Below are 23,483 nucleotides of genomic sequence, written 5' to 3' on the forward strand. Positions count from 1 at the left end.
CACACACATATGCTTAGTCATTTTATTTCTTACTGTCTCTCACTCACAAAGTCACCAAATATTTAAGTTATGTATCCCGCTGCACTGAACACTAATAACGGATGTTCAATATAACACTGTCTGCTTTTATTGTTATGTATGCAGTGTGTACTGGATTCCACATCATCGGGGATAATCGTTCCATACATTACAATCTAATTTTATCAACAAATCGAAGTGGTACTTAAGAAATGTCCCTTGACCTACAAACGAAAGCGTCACATTGAAACATGAACTGAACTTTAGACGGCGCTAAAGAGCCTGACGTGTGAATGCTTGCCCGCCGCATGGAAGAAGAAGAAAACCGAAGAGGATAAAGCACCAACTGACAACGCATGACTCACTGGCGAAGCCGGAGAACACCTCGCTCGCATTCTTCGGTACGCTTGTTCGTTCCAACATTTTGTCATTCAAGTCAGCAGAAAAAAAGAGACGATTAACCACCAACACGGACGTCGATTTCTGAACATAATGACTTCATGACTTTCCTCAACTCGTTAGCTTCCTAGTTTAGCTCTCTAGCACAAAACAGCGACGCGATGGGTCGAAGACGAAATCCCTACCAAGACGGACCGCCACCTCCGGGCTGTTGGGCGTCGCCCAGAGAATGGGGCCCCTCTCCTCCAGGGGGATGGGGCCCGCCGCTGCATGGAGGCTGGGGCCCGCCGCCGCCCCCAGGCTGGGGCCCTCCGCCTCCGGGAGGATGCCGCCCCCCGACGCCAGCCAGTTGCGGCCCACGACCACCTGGGGGCTGGTGCCCGCCAGGCCCACCTCCCCCCGAAGGCTGGGGCCTGCCCCCTCCTGAGAGCTGGGGCCCGCCCGGTTTACCCCCTCCTGAGGGCTGCGGCCCTCCCGGCCTGCCCCCTCCTGAGGGCTGGGGTTCCACTCCTCTGGGAAGCTGGGGGCCCCTTCCTACCGGAGGCTGGGGTCTGCCCCCTCCTGGAGGTTGGGGCCCACCCCCACCGGATGAATGGAACACTGGCCGACCCCCGTCACCAGGCTGGGGTCATCCGATTCCTCCCCCTCACTGGGAACCCGACACTCCTCTTCCGGGCTGGGACCCATATGGCCCGATGCACACTCCTTGCCTGCCTCTGCTTCCGGATGTGGGTAAAGCGGTCCCCCCTCAGGGCTGCATCCCTCCATTTGGCTTCCCCGGACCGCCTCCTCAAGACTCGGTGAGTTTTGATTTCCGCCTGTTTTGCTTCATGTCCTTTGCAAAGTCCGGTTTCCTCCCACATTCCAAAGGCACGCATAGTAGGCCGAGTGACCGCTCCAAATTGTCCATTGTGTCAATTGGGATTGTGAGTGTAAATGTTTGTTTGTCTATGTGTGCCCTGCGATGGGCCAGCAACCATTTCAGGGTGTCCCCCGGCTACCACCCAAAGTCAGCTGGCATCAGAACGCCCGCGAGCCTCGTAAGGAAATGTGATACAGAAAATGAATGAATGGAAATAGTGAAATCAATCAATAATGAGTGTGACTTAGGTCAAATAAAACCAATGTTGTGCTTAGTTGAAAACAAAGTTGACTGTGTGTTGTCGGCTGTGGTTCAGCTGGTCCAGTGGGTCGTCCGGTCTTCAGAAGGTTGGCGGTTTGATTACTGACTCCAACAGCTCCAAAGAAAGAATAAAGGATGAATCCAGGTCAAGCATACTTGGATGGTTCCCCTTTATCTTCTGAACTCACCCAGGTCACCATTTTGTCCGAGACTTGTTTGAGTCTGGCATGGCAGCCTGCTTATCTGACCACGAAGTGGCAAAGTGTTCCATTCTTCTTTGGAGTAAATACATTATCACAAAATGAAATGACTTTCACAGTGCACACTAATGCTATCCATCTTTTCCAACAAAGTGTCCGTTTTGTTGCAGATGCCCGTGCAGGGAGCGGCAAGCAATCCGTTGCCGGAGCAGCCCCAGTGGGTGAGTGAGCGGCCCCCCTTACCGGGCGGCGGCGTTAACGTCTCTGAATTTTGTCCGTCAGATTAAAGCGTTGATTTCAGCCCCACCCACGGACGGTGCCACGGCTGAAAGTAAGCCGGTGCCTGACGAGCTTGCTGCCGTCCCGGAAACAGCGGTCACCTCCAAAACTGCATCTGCCGACTCTGCCCTGGCAGCAGAAGCCGGCGGGACAGCCAAAGTCTTGGGACTGTTGGGAAATCGATCATTTGACAAGTAGGTCTACGCCGCTCACACTCGTCTGATGGCGTGTGATTGGCCGCTTGACCAGCCATGTGATTGCCCTTGTTGTCAGGCCTCCGGCGGGTAGATCGACAGGCATCATCTCATTCATCGGGGTAGGTCCTGCTCAACTTGGCCTGACTCGGCCTTTCTGGCACGATGGCTAACAGTGAGCACAAATGAGGAAATCAATCAATCAAGTTAGTGATCGAGCAGCACCTGAGCCCCCCCAGAACTGCGAAGTCATTTTCAGTCATGGGCAAGTGGCAAAATGGCGCTGGATATTGCACAAAAGCGCTACGAATCAGACTACCGTGTTTCAGCTTGTGGGGGCGTTGTGTACCTGCTGTTCAATGACGTTTTCTATTCTATAATCATGTCATGACGACACTTTTTGACCTGATTCACACTAACTCTTTTGGCAAAAGTCAAAGATGTGGACGTGAGCCGTGGTGAACATGCAAAGATTGGAATGAATTTTGTTGGCATGCTTTGCGTCCTCAGCCCACATTTGGCCACATCGAGCGAGAAGACATGAAAAAGTTCACCTTTGACTTTGGCGTCTTCTTCGGGAACCCCAAAGCCATGAAGCCCGGCGTGCGAGTGCATTTCACCGCCTGTATCTTGAAGGTGTGACGCTCATTGTTGGCTAAGACGCCGGCAACAGTCCAATTGTTACCGTGGTGTACGTTGCTGCCAGAACGCCCAGATCGCCACGGATGTGAAAGTGGCACCTGGGGGCACGGAGAACGTGGACCAGGACATCTACGAAGGTGTGGTCAGCCAGCCCATCGTGGAGGCACAGGTGAGCTCTGTCCGGCCAGCCCGCAGGGATGAAGGTGGCGGCCTCCCCTTCCCGTCGCCCAGTCTTGTCTTCCCGCAGGCCGGCGAGCGGCAGTTACCCGGCCAGGTGCACGTGGACATTGTGCCGGTGAGGCTCAACCTGCCCTTCGACAGGAAGGACAGCACTGTCACTTTGCTAAAGAACGATCAAGTTCTCATCAACTTGCTGAGTGACATAGTCACCGAAAAGAGGCGCGCCACCAACATCCGACCCAAGATCCCTGAAACCTTCCAGTTTACAGCGGAGACCCGTGAAACGGTAAGGCTGTGCCAATGGAAGCCCTTTTGACACCAATCCTTTCAATTGGTCTGCGTTCAGCTCCCCGTCAAGGTGTTGTACTCGGACACGTCTTCGTTGGATTCTGGTCAATCCACGTTGGACGGCGCTGGCATTTTGCGCATCCCTCCCATCCTCTGGTCACGCTTAGTGTCATGCCACTTTGCAGGGCACCATCGTCAGCGTGGGTGACACCGAAGGCGTGATCAAGTTGAATGCGCATGGCGAGCTTCCCTTTGATCTCAAGGAGAACTTTAGCGAGGTGGACTTTACCGCTGAAGACGTGGACGAACAAGTGGAGTTCACACTCCACAAGGTAAGACCTTGGTGAGGCTGGGAACCGGGACCAAGCCCCAAATGTCTGTCTGTCCTCCCATCGATCAGCTGCGAGCGGGCCAGCGGGCAATTCGGATCCAGCGGGTGAAGGAGCCTCTCCTGCTGACCCTCTGCAGCTCCACCTCAAAGACGGCGCTGTCAGCAAAGGTCAAGCTGCTGCCGGCCAATATGTGGCTGGACCCCGAACTGTACGAGGGCGTGGTCAGCCAGCCCATTATCAAGGCCACGGTGAGCGGCCGTCCCGTCCGTCGCTTGATGTCTCGGGAACCCTCGGTTTTGAGTTTGTTTGGCGCGCAGGCTGGTAAGCAAGGCTACCCGGGGCAGATCTTTGCCAACATCGGACCCCTCCACACCAACGTGACCTTTGACCAACGGGACTGTAGTGTCACGCTACTGAAGAACGACCGCGTGCTCCTCAGCCTGCTGGTGGACACCAGGACCCAGAAGAAGCGTGCCACCAACATTCGTCCCAAGACACCCTTCACCTTTGTCCACACCAAGGAGAAGCGACAACTGGTAGGGGGGGTCTGCTGACGTGTCTGCACGTACACACCCACGCGCACGCACGCTCGCACACACACACACATGCACACGCAGCACTTTGGACTGTGCCGCCGCTCCAGGGTGTCATCAAGAGGTTGTCTGGGTCTGAGGGCATCCTGACCTGCGAGGAGCATGGAGAGTTGCCCTTCAACCTCTGCGAGAACTTCAGTGACACAGAGTTCGATGCCCAAGACGTTAACAAAGAGGTTGAATTCACCTTAACCCAGGTTAGTCCTGTCGTGAATGATCCTTATAGATTACAAGCGGACCCTGACGGCTCTGTACCTGCAAAGGTTGAGGACGAAAAGAGGGCCATCAGACTCCGTCGGACCAAGATGGTGGAGGACCGAATCGAGACTGAGAAGAGATGGCAAGAGGAGGAGGACAAAAAGAAAGAAGAGAAGAAGTCGAAAGACAAGAAGTGGAAGGAGGCGGCGTCTGTGGGACTTGCTGCCGCCAAGGACAAGGTGAGTTTTGTAGCGTGCTCCCTCGAGAGTCTCCGTCGGCCATTGGTCGCCAGCTTCCTGCCTTTTGATGCTGCGTCTACCCGCTTGCCACAGTGGACGCTGCTGGGCTTCAACGTGCCCATTCCTGACAGTCAGCTGGAAATCAGCAAGGAACGCTTCGACGGTACTGTCCTCAAAGCAGCCAGAAGACAGCGCATGGAAAAGGAGATCCGGGACGAGCAGGTGAAAACGTCATTGTTGGCTACTAAGAACGAGGATGAGGATGATGATGTGCATTGCTATCTCTCAGGAGAAAAGCAAAGCGGAGGAAACAAAAATCAAGCAGGAGCCCCAGGATGAGCTTGTATGAGCGTTTCTGCTTCTCACGGTGTTCGTGCAGGCGGCGGGGCATTAGTTAAGTAATCGTGACCCATCGTAAGCTATCGTAAGCCATTGTAAGGCATCGTAAGCCATCATACGTCATTGTAAGCCATCACAAGGCATCGTAAGCGATTGTCGCGAGGACTTTCACTTCTCAAAAGATTCCTTTTGTGTCCTTTTGTAAGTAAAGGGTGAAAAACAGGCAATGATTGATAGAACTTTATTCATCCCACAGCGGGGAAATTCACTTGTCACAGCAGCGCATACGAGTGCAAGAATAATACGAGAGCTTGAAGTTCGTGGCCATATGGGCCAGCCAAAATGCTTAGGGAATGCGACCAGCCCCGTGCTGTCTTGCAGGGAACAATTGCAGAGGAAGACGTGAAGATCAAGCAGGAGCAAACGGACCCCAAACAAGAAGTGGATGGCCAGGGAAAGACACAAGAGGAGGTCGGGCGGCTGGTGATGACCATGGAGGGTCGCCAGAAGCAGCTTCCTTTTGGGCCCGGTGACCTCCTGACCGGTGCCACCATGTTGACTGGAGACAAGGTGAGCAGGAAAACGCTCCTGCACTCACAAAGGTCCCCAAACACTTGTCACGAAGGTGGGGCCCACTTTTGACCGGGCCAATGCGCACGCGAGGCCTGCCGCCACTCGTCAAATGGACTGTCAGTCACCGCCCGCCATTGGTTTGAATCGATGACACGAAATCCAAAACAAGTATCTGCTTGAAATGTCCTTGGCACAGTGCACTTCAAGTTATTCTTTTGACTTTGATAGTATGAATGCCACTCTGCACAGTGTGTCGTTTCCATTTTGCTCAACAAAAAATGCAAGGCACTCAATTTCAGGTGCTCAAAATGTCAGGCACCATCAGTATTGTCTTGACAATTCCTTTAAATTCAGGCTGGAAGCCAACCACGGTGGCCACAGGTTCTGTACAGCGCCATTTACATTGGCTCCATTTTGTGAGTGGACTCACAGCGACGACTGTTAGCGATGAGTTGACGAGCAAAATACAGGACAAGCACAATGCTGTGCCGTGCTGACAGTCACCGTTTGCAGGTGCGCTTCAACGTGGCTGTCAATCGGGAGACCAAAGAAGAGCGAGCCACTTTGGTGGAAATCCTTCCCGCCACCTTTGAAGAGTCCACGGAGCAACGGCGACACGTGAGCTGTTTTACTCAATCGGCGGTGAGGGCGGGTGACGCTTGACGCTTGCGCGCCTTTGCAGGGCATCGTCATCGAGTTCTCAGAGGAGCACGGCCTCATCAAGTGCACGCAGAACCCACAACTCTTCTTCTCCTTGTCTGAAGTCATTGGAAAAAGGAAATTGCAGTTGAACGAGAAGGTGGAGTTTAGCGTGGTCCCGGTAAGTCAAGTTAGGGCTGGTCTCTGGGCCCAGCCCTCGCTCGGCGGTGCTCATGTGTGCTTTTTGCTCCAGCACGACAATGCGGCGGGCGGCCACCAGGCTATCAGGATCAAACACTGCGCCGAGAGTGTTTTCTTACCAGCCAGAAAACTGATCGCCGCCACCGTCGGCAAAGGGAAGGTGAGTTTGAGGTTTTTTTTGAGTTTTTATTCACGCAATATCAAAGACATACAACATGAAACAACAAACAGTAATTAAGGATGCGTGAAAGGTCACCCCAAGCAAGCTATTTAAAGCTTTTAATAGGGTGCCTGGTTTCCCATAAGTATCAGATATTGGCCAGATATCCTTACATTTTGGACAACATACAGATATATAATAGACAACAATAACAAACACACAACAAGGTACAGCACACAACAACCATACGACAAGCAATAGACAACCTCAGTATTGTGGTTACACTGGATGTGATGTAAAGTACATTTGCAATTTATAAATTAACAACTAATATATTAACAACAGGACACAGGTGTTCATGCGATTTATAACCAGCATATTAAATATACATTGACAAGAGTTGATTTTTTAGATTTGCCTTGAAGATGGATATGGATTGCAACATTTTTAGTGTTTCATCAAGTTCATTCCAAATCTGTTGCCCTCTGCACACAATACTAAAGCTTGTAGATTTTAGTTTCCGTTTTTTCCCAATGATTAGATTTCTATTCCTGGTGGTGTGGGTGTGGCTGGGAGTACAGATTGGGTTGAGTTGACAGAGTTTGTGGTTTCGTTTATGGACAGTCTGATACATGACGCAAGCATTCTGGAAATAGTTATATTCAACAAGCCTCAGAAGATTGTGTTGGTGAAAGATTGTTTTAGTGGGGGCGTTAAACTCAGACCATGTTATGGCGCGTATCAAAGTCAAAGTCTGCTTTGCTTTAACGTCTTCACATGCCGAGACACACAAAGAGATCGAAATTACGTTTTCCCTATCCCACGGTGACAAGACATATTACACGATAGACATACAAGTAAACGACGCAATATAAAAACCAAGAAGGCACAAACAATAAATAATAAGCGTACCGTATTTTCCGCCCTATTAGGCGCATCGGGGTATAAGGCGCACCTTCAATGAACGGCTCATTTTAAAACTTTGTCCATATATAAGGCGCGCCGGCCTATAAGGCGCATAAAATAGAAGCTTTCTGCAACAAACTGAGGTTGACTAGGGTTGCGGTATGCACCCACTAGCCAATAACCAACGAGCCCTCTGTAAACAATTGCGTTTCTAAAACGATCTCCTATAAAATGATTGGAACTGACTAAAGTTCAATCTAACGCATTGGTACTACTTACCTATGTTTCCCTTCCATACCGATCCGTAGATTTACTCGAAACATGAACAGAGCAGCCTATTTTGACATGAAATAGCCTCGCGCGTATAGCAGCTATCGTTATAGCATTAGCCATCCGCAAAAACCCATGACCCTCAGCTCGCAATCTCCCATGAGCCTCAGCAAAGTGTAAACAATCGCGTCTCTCAAACGAGCTCCTATAAAATGATCAGAACTGACTAAAGTTCGATCTAACGCATTGGTACTACTTACCTATGTTTCCCTTCCATATCGATCCGTAGATTTACTCGAAACATGAACAGAGCAGCCTATTTTGACATGAAATAGCCTCGCGCGTATAGCAGCTATCGTTATAGCATTAGCCATCCGCAAAAACCCATGACCCTCAGCTCGCAATCTCCCATGAGCCTCAGCAAAGTGTAAACAATCGCGTCTCTCAAACGACCTCCTATAAAATGATCAGGACTGACTAAAGTTCAATCTAACGCATTGGTACTACTTACCTATGTTTCCCTTCCATATCGATCCGTAGATTTACTCGAAACATTAACGGAGCAGCCTATTTTGAAATGAAATAGCCTCGCGGGTACAACAGCTATTCGGTGACGCCCCCTGACTACAGTTACCGTAATGCTGGGAAGCGATGTGACCTTGTAATTTACTAGTCGTACTAAAATGTACTAAAACATTTTGGCAGAGCACTGTGTACTACCAGTATGGATCAACAAATTCATCACTTGATCCATATATAAGGCGCACCGGACTATAAGGCGCACTGTTGACTTTTGATAAAAATTTAGGTTTTTAGGTGCGCCTTATAGAGCAGAAAATACGGTAATAATAAATAAACAGATAACACAACAAATAAGAGCCAGTGTGCATACAGACAGTAAAAGTACAGGACGCTACGCAGAACGGGGAAGCGAGTTCAGGATCCTGACAGCCTGGAGTACGAAGCTGTTTGAGAGTCTGGTGGTGCGGGAGCGCAGGCTTCTGTACCTCTTCCCAGAGGGCAGAAGCTCGAACAAAGAGTGAGCGGGGTGACTCACATCACTCACAATCGTGGTCGCCTTGCGGGTGAGATGGGAGGTGTAAATTTCCTTCAAGGAGGGGAGCGAAGCACCAATAATCATACCAGCCGTGTTCACTATGCGCTGCAGGGCCTTCAAGTTGTAGTCAGTGCAGCCGCCACCCCAAACAGCATTACAGCTGGAGAGGACGCTCTCAATGGTGCCGCGGTAAAATGTAGTCATGACGGCCGGAGGAGCTCTCGCTCGCCTGAGTTTCCGCAGGAAGTACAGGCGGCGCTGGGCTTTCTTTGTCAGTGATGCGGTGTTGGTGGACCAGGAGAGATCCTCACTGATGTGCACCCCCAGGAACTTGGCGCTGCTCACTCTCTCCACCACAGCACCGTCGATGGTCAGCGGCAGGTGTTGGGTGTGACCCTTCCGGAAGTCCACAACAATCTCCTTGGTCTTGTCGACGTTCAGCAGGAGGTTGTTGTCCCTGCACCACGTGGTCAGAAGGTCAACCTCCAGCCTGTATTGAGTCTAGTCTCCCTTGGTGATGAGACCCACCAGAGTCGTGTCGTCAGCAAACTTCACTATACGGTTGTCGCTGTAGGTTGCAGTGCAGTCATGCGTCAGGAGGGTGAAGAGCAGCGGACTGAGCACACAGCCTTGGGGGGCCCCCGTGCTCAGCGTGATGCTGGCGGAGATTTTGTCGCCAACACGTACTACCTGTGGCCTCTGACAGAGGGAGTCCAGTAGCCAGTTGCAGAGGTAGGTACTGAGGCCCAGCGTGTCAAGTTTGCTGATGAGGCGTTGTGGCACAATGGTGTTGAAGGCAGAACTGAAGTCCACAAACAGCAATCTCACATACGAGTCCCTTCTCTCCAGGTGGGTGAGGGCCGAGTGGAGGGCAGAGCAGATAGCATCCTCAGAGGACCGTTTGGCTCGGTACGCAAACTGGAAGGGGTCAATGGTGGGGGGGAGAACGGATCGGATGTGCTCCATGACAAGCCGCTCAAAGCACTTCATGATGATGGGCGTAAGTGCCACGGGGCGGTAGTCATTGAACCAGGACGGAGCGGGTTTCTTCGGCACAGGTACGATGGTGGCAGCTTTGAAACATGACGGGACGATGGCCTGCTGCAGGGAAGTGTTAAAGATGTCTGTGAAGACATCCGTCAGCTCACCAGCGCAGTCCTTCAGCGCTCGACCCGGGATGTTGTCAGGACCCGCCGCCTTACGGATGTTGATAGCGGCAAGCGCCCTCCTCACGCTGTCGGCGGAGAGGCACAGGGGCAGCTCGTGTGAAGGGGGAGTGGCCTTCAGCGGGCAAGTGCTGTTCTGAGCGTCGAAGCGAGCAAAGAAGCGGTTGAGGTCATTGAGCAGACGGACGTCGCCTTCACAGCTCTGCGGCGCGGGGTTGAAATCCGTGATGGTCTGAATGCCCTGCCAAAGGCTCCGTGCGTCCCTGCTGTCCTTGAAGTGGGCGGTAATTTTGCACGAGAACGCCCTCTTTGCATCTTTGATGCCCCGGGACAGGTCAGCCCTCGCAGTCCTCAAGCCAGCCTCAACCCCCGCTCTAAAGGCTTTGTCCCTGGTCCTCAGCAGCCTGAAGACAGCCCCCGTCAGCCATGGCTTCCGGTTAGCCCGAGTGACGATGGATTTTGAGTGAGTCACATCATCAATGCACTTCCTGATGTAGAAGGAAACAGAGTCAGTATACTCCTCAATGTCTGTCCGATCGTCGCAAGTGGCAGCCCTCCTAAACATGTCCCAGTAAGTAGAGCAAAGCAGTCACGCAGTGCATCAGAGGCACCCTCAGGCCACACCCGTACCTGCTTGCGAACTGGCCTGGACGCTCTCACCATTTGTCTGTATGCGGGCAAAAGCATAACAGTGATATGGTCAGAAAGTCCAAGATGGGGGAGGGGGGCGGCTTTGAAAGCTCCTTTATGCGAAGAGTAGACCAGGTCCAGGAAGCTGTCGCCACGCGTAGGAAAATTAACATGCTGGTGAAGCCTCGGAAAAACAGACTTCAGGTTAGCATGATTAAAATCCCCAGCGAAGATGGTGAAACCGTCAGGGTGCCCTGTCTCTTATTCACTGACAGCCTGGTACAGTTCACTAAGAGCCGCGATCCTGTCGCCTTCGATGTTGGAAGGCGGGATGTAAACCGCGACGAGCAGAATCGCGGTAAATTCCCTTGGCAGGTAAAAAGGACGGCACTTAATGATCACAAACTCCGCCAGTGGCGAGCAGTGCTTGCATACCACTACAGTCCCGGCACCATTCGTCACGGATGTAGACTCATATTCCACCTCCACGAGATTTCCCCCCCCTTGTACAATGGCCCGGTCCGCCCGATAGCACGCTAGCCGTATGACCTTTTTCTGAAGTATCGCCAGCTTTTTTAGATGGGTTGGAAATGTGTTACACCATATAATATTGCAGTATTTTAAATGAGGTTCAAATAAGGATTTGTACAGAATAAGAAGTGCAGTGAGTGGGAGATAATGTCTCAATTTGAAGAATAAAGCCCCATATTTAGACAGTTTGATTGTGAGATCATCAATATTTTTTTTTCAAGTTCAGGAATTCGTCAATGTGGATCTCCAGGAATTTAGTAGAGCTGACTCTTTCAATGGTTTGTCCGTTAATTATTATGCAAATTTGGTCAATGTCCTTTTTTTTATGGGACCGGAATACAATGGAGTACCGGTTTTTTCCGTGTATAGTGCGCAAAATTTAACTAATTTATTGTCCTAAAATCTGGGGTGCGCATTATACATGGGTACAAAAAAAAAGTAAAATTTTTAAAAAAATTTTTTTTTTTTTTTTTTTTTTTTTTAAGTCCCAATGATCGTCACACACGCAGGGAGGCAATGGGTCCCATTTTTATAGTCTTTGGTATGGTCTTAACTAGGCTGGATGTAATTTTTTTTGTTGGCGTTGATTTCTCCGACTGCCCGTAAACGCACCACCGCGCACGGGAAAGAGGCGGCTCTGTATGGGAGAGACGTTGAAGAGGAATAAAAACACCCTTGGAAACCAAAACTTGCACCTCGTCATGACTCGGAGCCGCAACAAATGTTTCGGATTTGTGTAGGGTACATTGTGAGACAGCAAACGAGCAGGTGATCGAGCAAGCCTTGTCTGATACGAGAGCATTGCGGTCGCATGGAGCGTGTTTGAAGTGAACAGCAGAGAAGAAAGGAACAAGGCAAAGTGTTACCAAAGACTATAAAAATGGGACCCATTGCCTCCCTGCGTGTGTGACGATCATTGGGACTTAAAAAAAAAAAATAAAAAAAAAAAAAAAAAATTTTTTTTTTTAAAAAATCATAAAAATTGGGTGCGTATTATACATGGGTACAAGCTTTTTTCCAGCATCAGCATGCCATTTTTAGGGGTGCGTACTATACATGGGGGCGCACTATACACGGAAAAAACCGGTATGTTTTATTGACATTTAGGGAGAGTTTGTTGCATTTAAACCATGTGCTTATTTTCGCTAACTCACTATTTATAATTTGTTCAAGTGTATTTGGATTTTTGTGGGAAAGAAACAAGTTTGTATCGTCAGCAAATAATACCGTTTTTTTCCGTGTATAGTGCGCCCCCATGTATAATACGCACCCTAAAAATGGCATGCTGATGCTGGAAAAAAGCCTGTACCCATGTATAATACGCACCCAATTTTTCTGAATTTTAAAAATTTTATTTATTTATTTATTTTTTTAAGTCCCAATGATCGTCACACACGCAGGGAGGCAATGGGTCCCATTTTTATAGTCTTTGGTATGGTCTTAACTAGGCTGGATGTAATTTTTTTTTGTTGGCGTTGATTTCTCCGACTGCCCGTAAACGCACCACCGCGCTCCGTGCGCGCACGGGAAAGAGGCGGCTCTGTATGGGAGAGACGTTGAAGAGGAATAAAAACACCCTTGGAAACCAAAACATGCCCCTCGTCGTGACTCGGAGCCGCAACAAATGTTTCGGATTTGTGTAGGGTACATTGTGACAGACAGCAAACGAGCAGGTGATCGAGCAAGCGTCTGATACAAGAGCATTGCGGTCGCATGGAGCGTGTTTGAAGTGAACAGCAGAGAAGAAAGGAACAAGGCAAAGTGTTGTGAAATAAAATGCACAGAACGGATGCGCAAGACACGTCAGCTATATAAAGAGCGAGAGTTGTTTTCTTCCTATTAGTTTCAATTCACAGTTTAATTAGCAGTTTCAATCAGCAAATAACAAAATGCGTATTACAGGTAATGTTTTATTTCACAACACTTTGCCTTGTTCCTTTGGTCTCTGCTAGAGATGCACCGATCCGATATCTGGATCGGATATCGGCCCCGATATCAACAAAATAGATGGATCGGGTATCGGAAAATACAGCCGATCTGTGAGCCGATACTTTCCTTAATCTATTGGGACGCGGGCTACGTCATACGTCAGCAGCACGTGTGCCGCATGCCACGAGAGTTTTCTAAACAAACGCAAACATGGAGCGAACGTTCGCTTCTCTTCCCCGGGTTGCTAAGCGGACGTCAAACCCTGCGCGTTCGCTTCTCTTCGGGTTGCTAATGGGACGTCAAAGGCTGCGCGTTCGCTTCTCTCCCGAATGGGGGGGGGGGGGGGGCTAATCGGATGTCAAACGCTGCGTGTTCGCTTCTCTTCCGGGGGGGTGTTAATGGGACGTCAAACGCTTTGTGTGGCGGGCTCCATCTAGTGTGGAAACTGAGAAGCTGAGCTCAAGCTTCTTGTGCGGGCCATATTCAATTATGTTTTCAGAATTTGCTGCGGGCCAATAAAAACTGGACCGTTAGTTTGGACACCCCTAATTTAGAGCAAAGAACTGTGTAGTCTGCCTGATGCCATTGCCTTTGGTCTTTTCTGTTCCACATGTAGAGTTATGTAGCTTGTTAAGTCAACCATAATATCGGATCGGTATCGGGTATCGACCGATACGCAAAGCCACGGCATCGGTATCGGTATCGGAACTGAAAAAGTCGGATCGGTGCATCTCTAGTCTCTGCTGTTCATCCTAAAACACAAAGGCGCTCTTTAAGCAATGCGACAGTGAGCGCCCGGCGCGCTGCGGTTGCGCGACCGCACCAAATTAAGCTCCCTGCGCAGTGCGCACTGAGGTCCACTTAAATTTTAGAAAGTACATCAGGACTTTAAAAATATCTTCTAAATTTCAGCGACGGCTCTGTCACAATAATGCGACCAGCGTGGTGCAGTTGGGCGGTCGGCGGCGCGCTACGGTTGAGCGTTCTCTCTCGCTCTCTCTCGCTCTCGCACACATGCGCACACACGCAAACCGGATATCATACGGAGGCCGCCATTACAGATGCGCAGAACGGATGCGCAAGACACGTCAGCTATATAAAGAGCGAGAGTTCAGTTCTCTACCTAAATCCGTATTACAGGTAATATTTTATTTCACAACACTTTGCCTTGTTCCTTTCGTCTCTGCTGTTCACTTCAAACACGCTCCATACGAGCGCAATGCTCTCGTATCAGACAAGGCTTGCTCCATCACCTGCTCGTTTGCTGTCTGTCACAATGTACCCTACACAAATCCGAAACATTTGTTGCGGCTCCGAGTCACGACGAGGGGCAAGTTTTGGTTTCCAAGGGTGTGTTTATTCCTCTTCAACGTCTCGGTGGTGCGTTTACGGGCAGTCGGAGAAATCAACGCCAACAAAAAAAATTACATCCAGCCTAGTTAAGACCATACCAAAGACTATAAAAATGGGACCCATTGCCTCCCTGCGTGTGTGACGATCATTGGGACTTAAAAAAAAAAAAAAAAATTAAAAAAAAAAAATTAAAAATTTTTTGTACCCATGTATAATGCGCACCCCAGATTTTAGGACAATAAATTAGTTAAATTTTGCGCACTATACACGAAAAAAAACGGTACTTAATGTAGTATGGGTGAAGTATTAACAATGTCATTGATGTATAAGATGAAAAGGAGCGGCCCTAAGATGGACCCTTGAGGAACTCCATAATTGATGGGCTTGTATGAAGAGTTATGGTTCTTAATAGAGACATATTGATGTCTTCCAAACAGATAGCTGCGGAACCAGTCTAACGCCAGGCCTCTAATACCATAGTGTTGTAATTTATTTATAAGAATGTCAATCGTGATGGTGTCAAAAGCTTTAGACAAGTCCAGAAAAATCCCAATACCATATTCGCCTTTATCGATTGCCCCGTAGATTTTATCAGTCAAGTCAAATACTGCCATACATGTAGTGTTTTCCTTTCTGAAACCATACTGGGATGGGGCAATGATGTTTAGTTTGTTTAGATAGTTGTTAAGTTTATTGTAAACTACTCATTGGTCTGTAGTTGCTAAGATCGTTTTTGTCTCCTGATTTAACGACCGGTGTGATACGTGCTATTTTTGCTATTTGTGGCACTACTCCAGAGAGTAGAGACAGATTGATGCAATATGTAAGAGGTGCAGTTAATATATTGGAGATGCTTTTCAGAATTTTACTTGAGATACCATCTGTTCCAGCTGAGTTTGAATTCTTCATATTCATGATTATTTTTATTATTAAGAAATAATAATTCTTAATAATTACGATTATTTTTGCTCTTTCAAAAGTCAACCTCTGCGCCTCGTCGCCGACCCCCCCAAATGCCTTTACCAACCTCTATATTTGATACCAAGCAAAAACGCTATGATGCCAAGCAAAAAGGTTATGGCCCGCCATCGCTTGGTGATTTGGATTCTTTGTTTGTTTTGTTAGGCAAGGTAGTTGCGAGCCAGCTTCAAAGAAGGTGGCTGGGTGGGTGGATGAGTGTATGGATCAAGGCAAATGTGTCATGTCCTGGCATCACAGTCACCATCATCCACTGGCTAACTGTGTAAAAAGACACAGGAACACACTCATATCAGCCAACATTGCGCATAAGTACCGAGAGCGGGCCTGACATGAGCTGCTTTGCACTGGCGACAACAACTATCCAAGCAGAGCAGGGACCCAGCACTGACACTCTGCTTCTTAAACAGGACAATTACAAACCAAAGAGCATGGACAGAGCACATCTCACATCCAACTAAGCATGCAGTCAATGCCCAATGCGTTTTCCTACTCATGTTGTTAACGCTTCCTTCTACTCCTCAGATGAGCATCAAGCTGGCAAACTCCTCAGATGACTCCAAGTAAGTCATTTGATCCCGCCCCATTGAATGTTTTGAACCATGGCAATCATTTCGTCTTCCCTTAAAGGAAGGAGGCGCCGAGCAGCGACAGGCTGAAGACAGTGGTGAAACAATTGCGAGCTCAGGACAAGTGGACGGCGAGTCTGGATCGAGGCTACAGCCGGAGTCCGAGTCCAAGTCCGCCCAAAGACAAGTTTGGACGACAAATGAAAAGGAGACTCAGCACGAGTCTGGAACGCAAGCAAAAAACCAGCCGGCATAGACGGAGCGCCAGTCGGGAACGCCACTACAGGCGTACCAGAAGTCGTAGCAGGAGCGCTAGCTGGGAAAGAGCTGGAGCGAGAAGGAGCAAAGTCAGTGGGGAGCAAGACCAGGGGCACAAGAGGAGGAGGGAGCGCAGTCCTCTTCCCAGGGCTCGTGCAGGACCGGTAGATGACGAGCTGGCAAGAAAGAAGCGAGAACTGGAGGAGCTCAATGATATGATTGCCTTCAAGAAGTCTCTGATGGCTGTCCGGGGCCCGGAGCCCCGACAACGAACGTGCATAGACTACGACCACGGTCGCATCGCCAACCCTTTGGCGGATTTCATACCTGTCCGCTCCATTTTGAAGAAACGGCAAGAAGAGCCGGAGTACCCCCGCCGTCTTCCACCAACGTACGACAAGCTTGACTTTGGCCAGCCATACCCACACTTGGCCGAGCGCTATGCTGATGGCTATACTGATAGCTATGCTGATAGATATCCTAGCGTTTTTGCCAGTCCTCTGTACGGTGAGCGAGCGTACGACAGCTATGGTAAAGGTCCGTTTGAGAGCCCTTCCTCTGTTGGCCAGCGTTACATGGATCGCTACGACGTTTACGATGAGCCCTACGATGATCCGTACCGTGACCTGACATCTGCGGAGCGACCGCATCACAGTCACCAGCCAAAGTGCCAGGCTCCAGAAGATTGTGCGCCGTCGTCAGCCTCTGTCTCGTGTGCGCCGTGCCAGTCTCCGGAAGATTGTGCGCCGTTGTCGGCCTCTGTTTCAAGTGCGCCGTTGTCGGCCTCTGTCTCAAGTGCGCCGTCATCGGCTTTTGTCTCGTCATCTCTGCAAACGTCCTTCAGACCATCCTCTCCCACTCAACCGCTGTCCAAAAGCCCCTCGCCAGCCTGCGCAAATACGGCGAAGCCCCCACTCGATCGCTTTCTTGATATGCTTCAGAAGAAGGAGAATCCTGAAATAAGAGCAGAACCGGTTCCTGTCATCGACGAACTTCTGCCACATGAACGGGCGCTTGAAGATGGCAAAGACTTCTCTTGGATTGTTGGTTTGGCTCAAGAATCTTCTGGCACCCGTGTGGCTGTGCACGATGAGAAGAAATCAGCGTCTGTGGAAAGGACTGCTCAGGTGCCTAAGACTGCCCCCTATCGCCAGATCCAGACTTTGCTGCGTACAATTGGCCTGAAGTTGACCACGGAAGACATGGCGCAGCTGGCCAGCCATGCCTCGTCGCCCAAGAGAGAGGGGACTTCAACAAAATGGGAAGGAACCTTGAGACACGGAGGCTCATCCCTGCAGGCGGACACTGTCCCTTCCCCATGCCCCACCAGATCATCCAGTTCGGAGCCCTCTAGCAAAAAAAAAGGTATTTCCGAGTATGAAGAATTCCTCGATCAACAAGAGTTGGAGATGCTCAAAAGGGCTCAAGAGCTGCAAGATCTTACCAAAACAATGGGAAGCGCCTCATCTGCGCCCAGCCCACCTGCTGGGCCTCCCCCTGCACACTACCGCCATCCGTCCCCTCCAGTCAACTGGCCGCTGGAGATTTCACCCAAAGTTCCTCCTGCTGCTATGGGCCGTCTTCCCCCTGGACCACCTCCCGGACCGCCTCCTCGACGTCTTCCTGGACAACCTATTTTTACGGTGGCCTGTAGGGACGCAAAGCCGTCTGTAGCTCCAGCCCTTTGGTCCTCGGACCCGCGCCCCCCTGGCACTGCCACCCGAGGAACCTCGCCATTGGTGACTGACACCAAGGATCAGTCCAACATCTCCACAACAGTGGCCAAATGCCTGCAGGTCATTAAAAGCGTCAAGTGTTTGGCTGCGACACCAGCAGCAACGCCACTCAAATCGGTCCAGTTTAGTTTGCCGTCGGAGTTGCCGTTGGCTTATGGTCCCGCTGGCTCACTCAAGCAAGTTGGTGTCGTGAAAAGCAAGCAGAAAGAGAAGGTACAGTCTGCTGCTGCAGCATTTGCCTGCTCCAGCTGCTCCAGCTGCTGTATTTTGTTGTGTTGCAGTTGGATTTGTACAACCAGAAGCTCGTGGACCTGCAAGAACAGCAGTCCAGGGACGCACAAGGCCACCAGAAACCAGGCAATGGTGCCATGATTGCCTCAGGTATCAATGTTCATTGTCTTGACGATGCGTTACCTCGTGAGTCTCAGCCTTGGTCCTCCTGATTTGATATGGATTGTCGTGCTGAGGAACTGTCTGACTTTCAGTAGGTTTCATGAAGATACCTCAACCACAAAAGGGAAAAAAAACGTGGTACGTAATTATTAGTGATGGGTCCATAAGGCGTCATGTGTCTTCCTAACACACTGTGTCGCTGACTGCTGACACCCGCTGGACCTTAAAAATACTACAGGCAACCTAGTTGACAGACACGACTGACACTGATTTGATGACCTAGTATATACATTCAGTAATTTAAGTAATTTTATATTGTATTGTTTCACATATTCATTTAAATTGAAAATATATTTTATAGTGACAGTCAATCAATAATGTGAACATGTATCGTAACAAAAATCGGAGTGAACGTGTTGTGAAAGAGGATGCTTGTGCACCGAGATTTGTTTTTTACTAATTTTTATTTAAAACAAGTTTTTCCAATGTTTTGAAATTGAGCCTGTTGCGCTTTTTGGACACAATTTCTCCCACCGTTGAAAACACACACACAGCACAGATGAGGCTGGAGTGCAATGTAGTGGGTCTATTGATTGTCCCAGTATCTCACTTGGGGCTGCACCATAATTCTTGATAACTTTGAGGATGAACCGCAAAAGATCAGATATTGTTTTAGCAGATCCATCCTGTTGACAATGCATTTCCTTTAACAGAGCTAAAGCGCGCTTCCTTGACAGACTACAATGCTGCTCGTTCGGTCACGTGGCGTTTTTAAAGAGATATGCGCACCGACACGGGGCTTCGCTCTACGAGCTCGACACATGCGCCGAGGCATCGGTGTTGCCGGACCCATCACTAGTAATTATGTTTGGCTGTCGGTTGTCAGCCATCCAGCTCAAGATCATCTGCTGAAGTTGAATGCTGGGAACCAGACTCTTGTTGGCTCTCAAAAGTGTTTTGCCCTGAATACAAAAGGTGAGATGTCTTCAAAAGCAAAGAAGAGTTCCATCGCCTCATTTCAACTTAGCAGAAAATCATATTGAGCTTCTAAGGTTTTCGTCCCTCGCACCGCGCGCTAGTGAACGCTAGTGTTTGAGTACAGATGTTAAGAAAAGAAGCTAACTGCAAGTGTCTCCGCCAAGTAACTTCTATGTCTTCGTAAACTTTTGCTAGCATCTTCCTAGCATCTTGTGTCAAAACTGCTACCGGCGGTGAGCAGCACTCGCTAAGGCGCACAAACTTACCATGTCTTGGTAGCGACTCGTTTGCCAGCAAATGTTTTCAATGTCAAGTCATTGCTTAAGTCATGGCCTAGATCAGTGCTTCTCAAATAGTGGGGCGCGCCCCCCTTGGGGGGCGCCGTGCTATACCTGGGGGGGCGCGTGTGACCCTGGGGAACAGGCTTTTTTTTTTTTTGCAGTACTAGAATAAAGTGTAATTGCGCATCTTCCCAGCAGGGGGCAGTGGCGCTCTCATTGTTACTTCTGTGACGTTTGCGACAGTGCAACATTTTACGACTTACAAGACAAGTTAGGATAGTCACGGTGGGGAGGGGGGGCGCGAATAGTTTTCTTCTTGCTAAGGGGGGGCGTAACAGAAAATAATTGAGAAGCACTGGCCTAGATAGATAGATAGATAGATAGATAGATAGATAGATAGATAGATAGATAGATAGATAGATAGATAGATAGATAGATAGATAGATAGATAGATAGATAGATCTCATTGCTGGCAAAAACGAGTCCTATTTTGCAGGTGTCCAATGTTTTTGTGAACTTTTCACAGCCTGCTGGATCTTTACTTCACGTGCAGCAATTTTGACCAGCGAGTGTTTTGCTGCTCAACTCCTTTTCTGCATTGCGTTGATCGATGTTGCGTTTCCAGCGATGTGGTGGTCAGCGTTCGAGGACATGGCTTCAAGTTGTGTGGCGTGAGAACAAAGACATTAGGTACAGAGCTCCTGATAATATAAAGTTGACCCGGCAAAAAAATGCAATTTTTGTTGGAGCCACATATGTAAGCCATGTTGACAAAAGCTTTCACCCATGAAAACATTTCTGCATCAAGACGTCACTTTGGACAGATTGCCATGCACGGTGAGACAAGGTGTTAACTGTAGCTTGTTGTCAAAGGCTGTTCTGTTTTGTTTCAACTGTGGTAAGTCTTGGTACAGAGTCAGGGTAAGTAAAGTCAACATCTTTGCTATTCTGACAACATTTTAATTTTGACAGCAGCCAATTTAGCGCACCGTCCTATCCATGTTTGTCAGCTAAAATTAGCCACGTCATCTCCGTCGGGTTCGTAGCCAGTTCTTTGAAGAGCTTTTCGACTTACCTGAAACATGTCGTGTGTGTGGTGGCATGCATGTACAGTATAAAACCTCATATTTAGCTTGACAAAAGCGATTGGTTTAAGGATGCGCCTTCTGAGACCAAGCTAGCCACGATAGCTAGACAAACAGGAAAATGTCTTACACTAAGCCTGCTGCCAAGTTTAGCCTCTCCCCTGCCCTTGGAATCACACAGCTAGTAGCATTTTCTTGCTAGTTAGCCACAATCATGTGGAACTTTGTCTTTGTGTCATTTTTTCACGGAAGAGGCATCCGCCACGTACCAAGGATGCAAGTCCTACGACACATCATTTGTTTGCAGTAGACGTCTGCTCATATGACATTTTGAGTGGCAGAGGAAGCTAACCTAATGAATAATTACATTGTCTGATCCAGTGTTTCCCAGCCTTTATTGAGCCAAGAAGGCACATCTTTGGCGATAGAAAACTCTCTGTCCCGGCTATCGATGCTAGTAACTTATTAAAAAAAAATCTAAACAAAAAAAACACGATCCGGGTTTACAGTAACGACTCGTGTAACACGTTGCGTCCATCTGTGAAGTGTTATGTCTCCAGTTACTTTGCAGTCACAAATGGATGCTGCGAATATTACTATGAGTGTTGGCAAGTATCAGCTATAAAAGTATCACAGATATCTCACTGCCACCAGGGCCAAGGGTATTTGTCGCCCTAGGCCAATGGTTCCCAAACTTTTGCAGGCTGGCTCCCCAGTGAATTCCTAGCGACCCCCCTCCCCTCCCCCCCCCAACAGACGCATATGGAAACAAACACTTCTTTCTAGATATTTGGTATGCTGCAATTTGAAAAGAGAAAGGTTAAACACAAATGTGTATTTCACAAATAAAACCCAGTTTAGGAAACCAATTTATTTTTTAGCAGTTTTAACTGTTTCAGCAACATAGAATGGTAAATAAACATTCCACCAGTAACCTTCATTGTCTCACACTTAATATTAATGGGATGGATGTGCTTGGTGCAGGGACATAAGCTTCTCAACATCAGGCTGGAACTCACTAAGAAGAAGTCGTAGATCCCCGCGGTCAGTAATTTTCAGTCGTTTTTGTTTTCAGTCAAACAAACGTCGACTTCGGACTGCCGCCCCCCTACCGCCCCTTTCTTCCTCACTGCCCCCCCCCCCCAGATCTTTCCACCGCCCCCAGGGTGGCGGTACCGCCCACTTTGGGAACCACTGCCCTAGGCAATTTCCAAAAATGGTGCACCCGTCCCAACCACCACCAATTTCCAAGTTATCGTTGAACTACTAATAGTAGTTTGAACTACTACTAATAGTTCAAAGATAACTTGGAAATTGGTGGTCTGAGTGAGAGCGCTGGAGCTGATGGCAAAAATGCCGGGGCACAATTATTCACTTGATGATTGTGCCGCCCACAAGATTTTGCCGCCCCTTAGATTTTGCTGCCCTAGGCGGCTGCCTAGCTCACCTAACAGTAGGGCTGCCACATGGTTTATTCTTCACGTGTGAGCTGATGTCATGGCTCAGCGGTTGGGAACCACTGGTCAGGTTGTCTGGGCTTTTGCTCATCTGCTTCTACAAAATGAATTCAATAGGCCAAGGTAGGTTATTGTCATTTTTCAACCTGTTTCAACCTTTGACTTTACACATGCTGAGAAGGTCGCTAACTACCTACCTTTGGATGTGAACACTAATCTGTAAACATCTGTAAACATCTAATAAGAGGCGCTAATGCACTATGACAAGCAGCTTAGGAGCGTCACCCATCAGTTTTCCTCCATGTCCGCAGGAAAACCAGTTGGCCTTGGCCCCCGCAACGTTTGGATTTGCGGCCATTCGCTGGTGTACTGGGCAGAGTCGCGGGCCAAATCAGTGGGGGTAGGTGCGCAGCTGGGCATGGACTCCGACAAGGTGGTGCTCTGGTGGAAGGGAATCCAGGGCTTGACCTGGGCCGAGCTGCTGCCCCTGCTCCAGCAGCTCAAGGTCAGCTGGCCTGACCCCCACGTCATCATCATGCACCTGGACGGCAACGACTTGAACACGGAAACGCCCAGCGATCTGCTGTCATCTGTCAGGAGAGACCTGGTTTCCGTGAGGACTGCCTTCCCGTACTGCGTCTTGGTTTGCTCCCAGATCCTCCCCCGTCGGGCGTGGCGTCACTTAGCTGATGCCCACGAAGTGGATCTGGTCCGAAGCACAGTCAACCGCCGCATCCACAACATTATTGCCGAGGTGGGTGGCATGTTTCTGACCCACGACAACATCCGCTGTGGGGCCAACACGGGCCTCTACCAACCCGATGGAGTGCATTTGTCGCACAAAGGAATGGATGTGTTCAATGGGAACCTGCAAAACTTTCTGGAGAAGTGGACTGAGGAAATCACTGCCACAGCCGCCTCCCAATAATGCCACCTGCAGTCTTCTTGTCTTGGCTCAAACAGCATCTTTACTTCAGATTTTTTTTTTTTTAAACGTTTAAATAAATCTCGTTTGACCTTTGCTCTTGATGTACCGTTTTTTTCCATGTATAATGCGCAAAATTTTAACTAATGTATTGTCCTAAAATCTAGGGTGCGCATTATACATGGGTACAATTTTATTAAAACTTTAAAAAAACATTTTTTTGAAGAAGAAGAAAATCATGGTACAACAATTTTTGAAGAAAACTTGTCACGGATAGAGTGTGGAAAGGAGCAGGGCGACCAAGTGCAGCTTGGACTAGGGTTCATTGGAGGAACTCAAAACACAGACTTGGTAAACTAACATAACTCTCGAACAAAACCAACA

The 23,483-nt window shown here is 48.9% G+C and overlaps 1 protein-coding gene across 3 annotated transcripts; it reads left to right on the forward strand.

Moving 5' to 3' along the window:
- Nucleotides 1–323: 323 nt before the first annotated feature.
- Nucleotides 324–23,195, forward strand: si:dkeyp-121d4.3 (uncharacterized). Of its 3 annotated transcripts, XM_061284382.1 has the most exons (21): nt 325–1,217; nt 1,911–1,961; nt 2,023–2,213; nt 2,293–2,335; nt 2,724–2,849; nt 2,920–3,024; nt 3,103–3,321; nt 3,509–3,655; nt 3,724–3,903; nt 3,973–4,191; nt 4,299–4,445; nt 4,512–4,685; nt 4,779–4,907; nt 5,406–5,594; nt 6,111–6,215; nt 6,280–6,417; nt 6,490–6,597; nt 15,943–15,980; nt 16,048–18,193; nt 18,262–18,361; nt 22,486–23,195. In XM_061284382.1, exons 1-21 carry the CDS (start codon nt 579–581, stop codon nt 23,100–23,102), a joined length of 5,811 nt encoding a protein of 1,936 aa, XP_061140366.1. In that variant the 5' UTR covers nt 325–578; the 3' UTR covers nt 23,103–23,195. The 3 variants fall into 3 exon arrangements, with proteins under 3 accessions (XP_061140365.1, XP_061140366.1, XP_061140367.1); XM_061284381.1 differs by having other exon boundaries at nt 324–1,217; nt 2,920–3,321; XM_061284383.1 differs by having other exon boundaries at nt 1,128–1,217; nt 2,042–2,213; nt 2,920–3,321.
- Nucleotides 23,196–23,483: the final 288 nt, after the last annotated feature.

This window comes from Syngnathus typhle, linkage group LG8 (assembly GCF_033458585.1).
Source record: "Syngnathus typhle isolate RoL2023-S1 ecotype Sweden linkage group LG8, RoL_Styp_1.0, whole genome shotgun sequence".
NCBI classification, from domain to species: Eukaryota; Metazoa; Chordata; class Actinopteri; order Syngnathiformes; family Syngnathidae; genus Syngnathus; species Syngnathus typhle.

Bases quoted from the DNA above. Each gene is read 5' to 3' on its own strand.
- si:dkeyp-121d4.3 (XM_061284381.1), top strand. From the start codon at position 579: ATGGGTCGAAGACGAAATCCCTACCAAGACGGACCGCCACCTCCGGGC. The intron at 4,686-4,778 runs GTGAGTTTTGTA...CGCTTGCCACAG, and splicing joins TTGCTGCCGCCAAGGACAAG to TGGACGCTGCTGGGCTTCAA. The intron at 6,418-6,489 runs GTAAGTCAAGTT...TTTTTGCTCCAG, and splicing joins TGGAGTTTAGCGTGGTCCCG to CACGACAATGCGGCGGGCGG.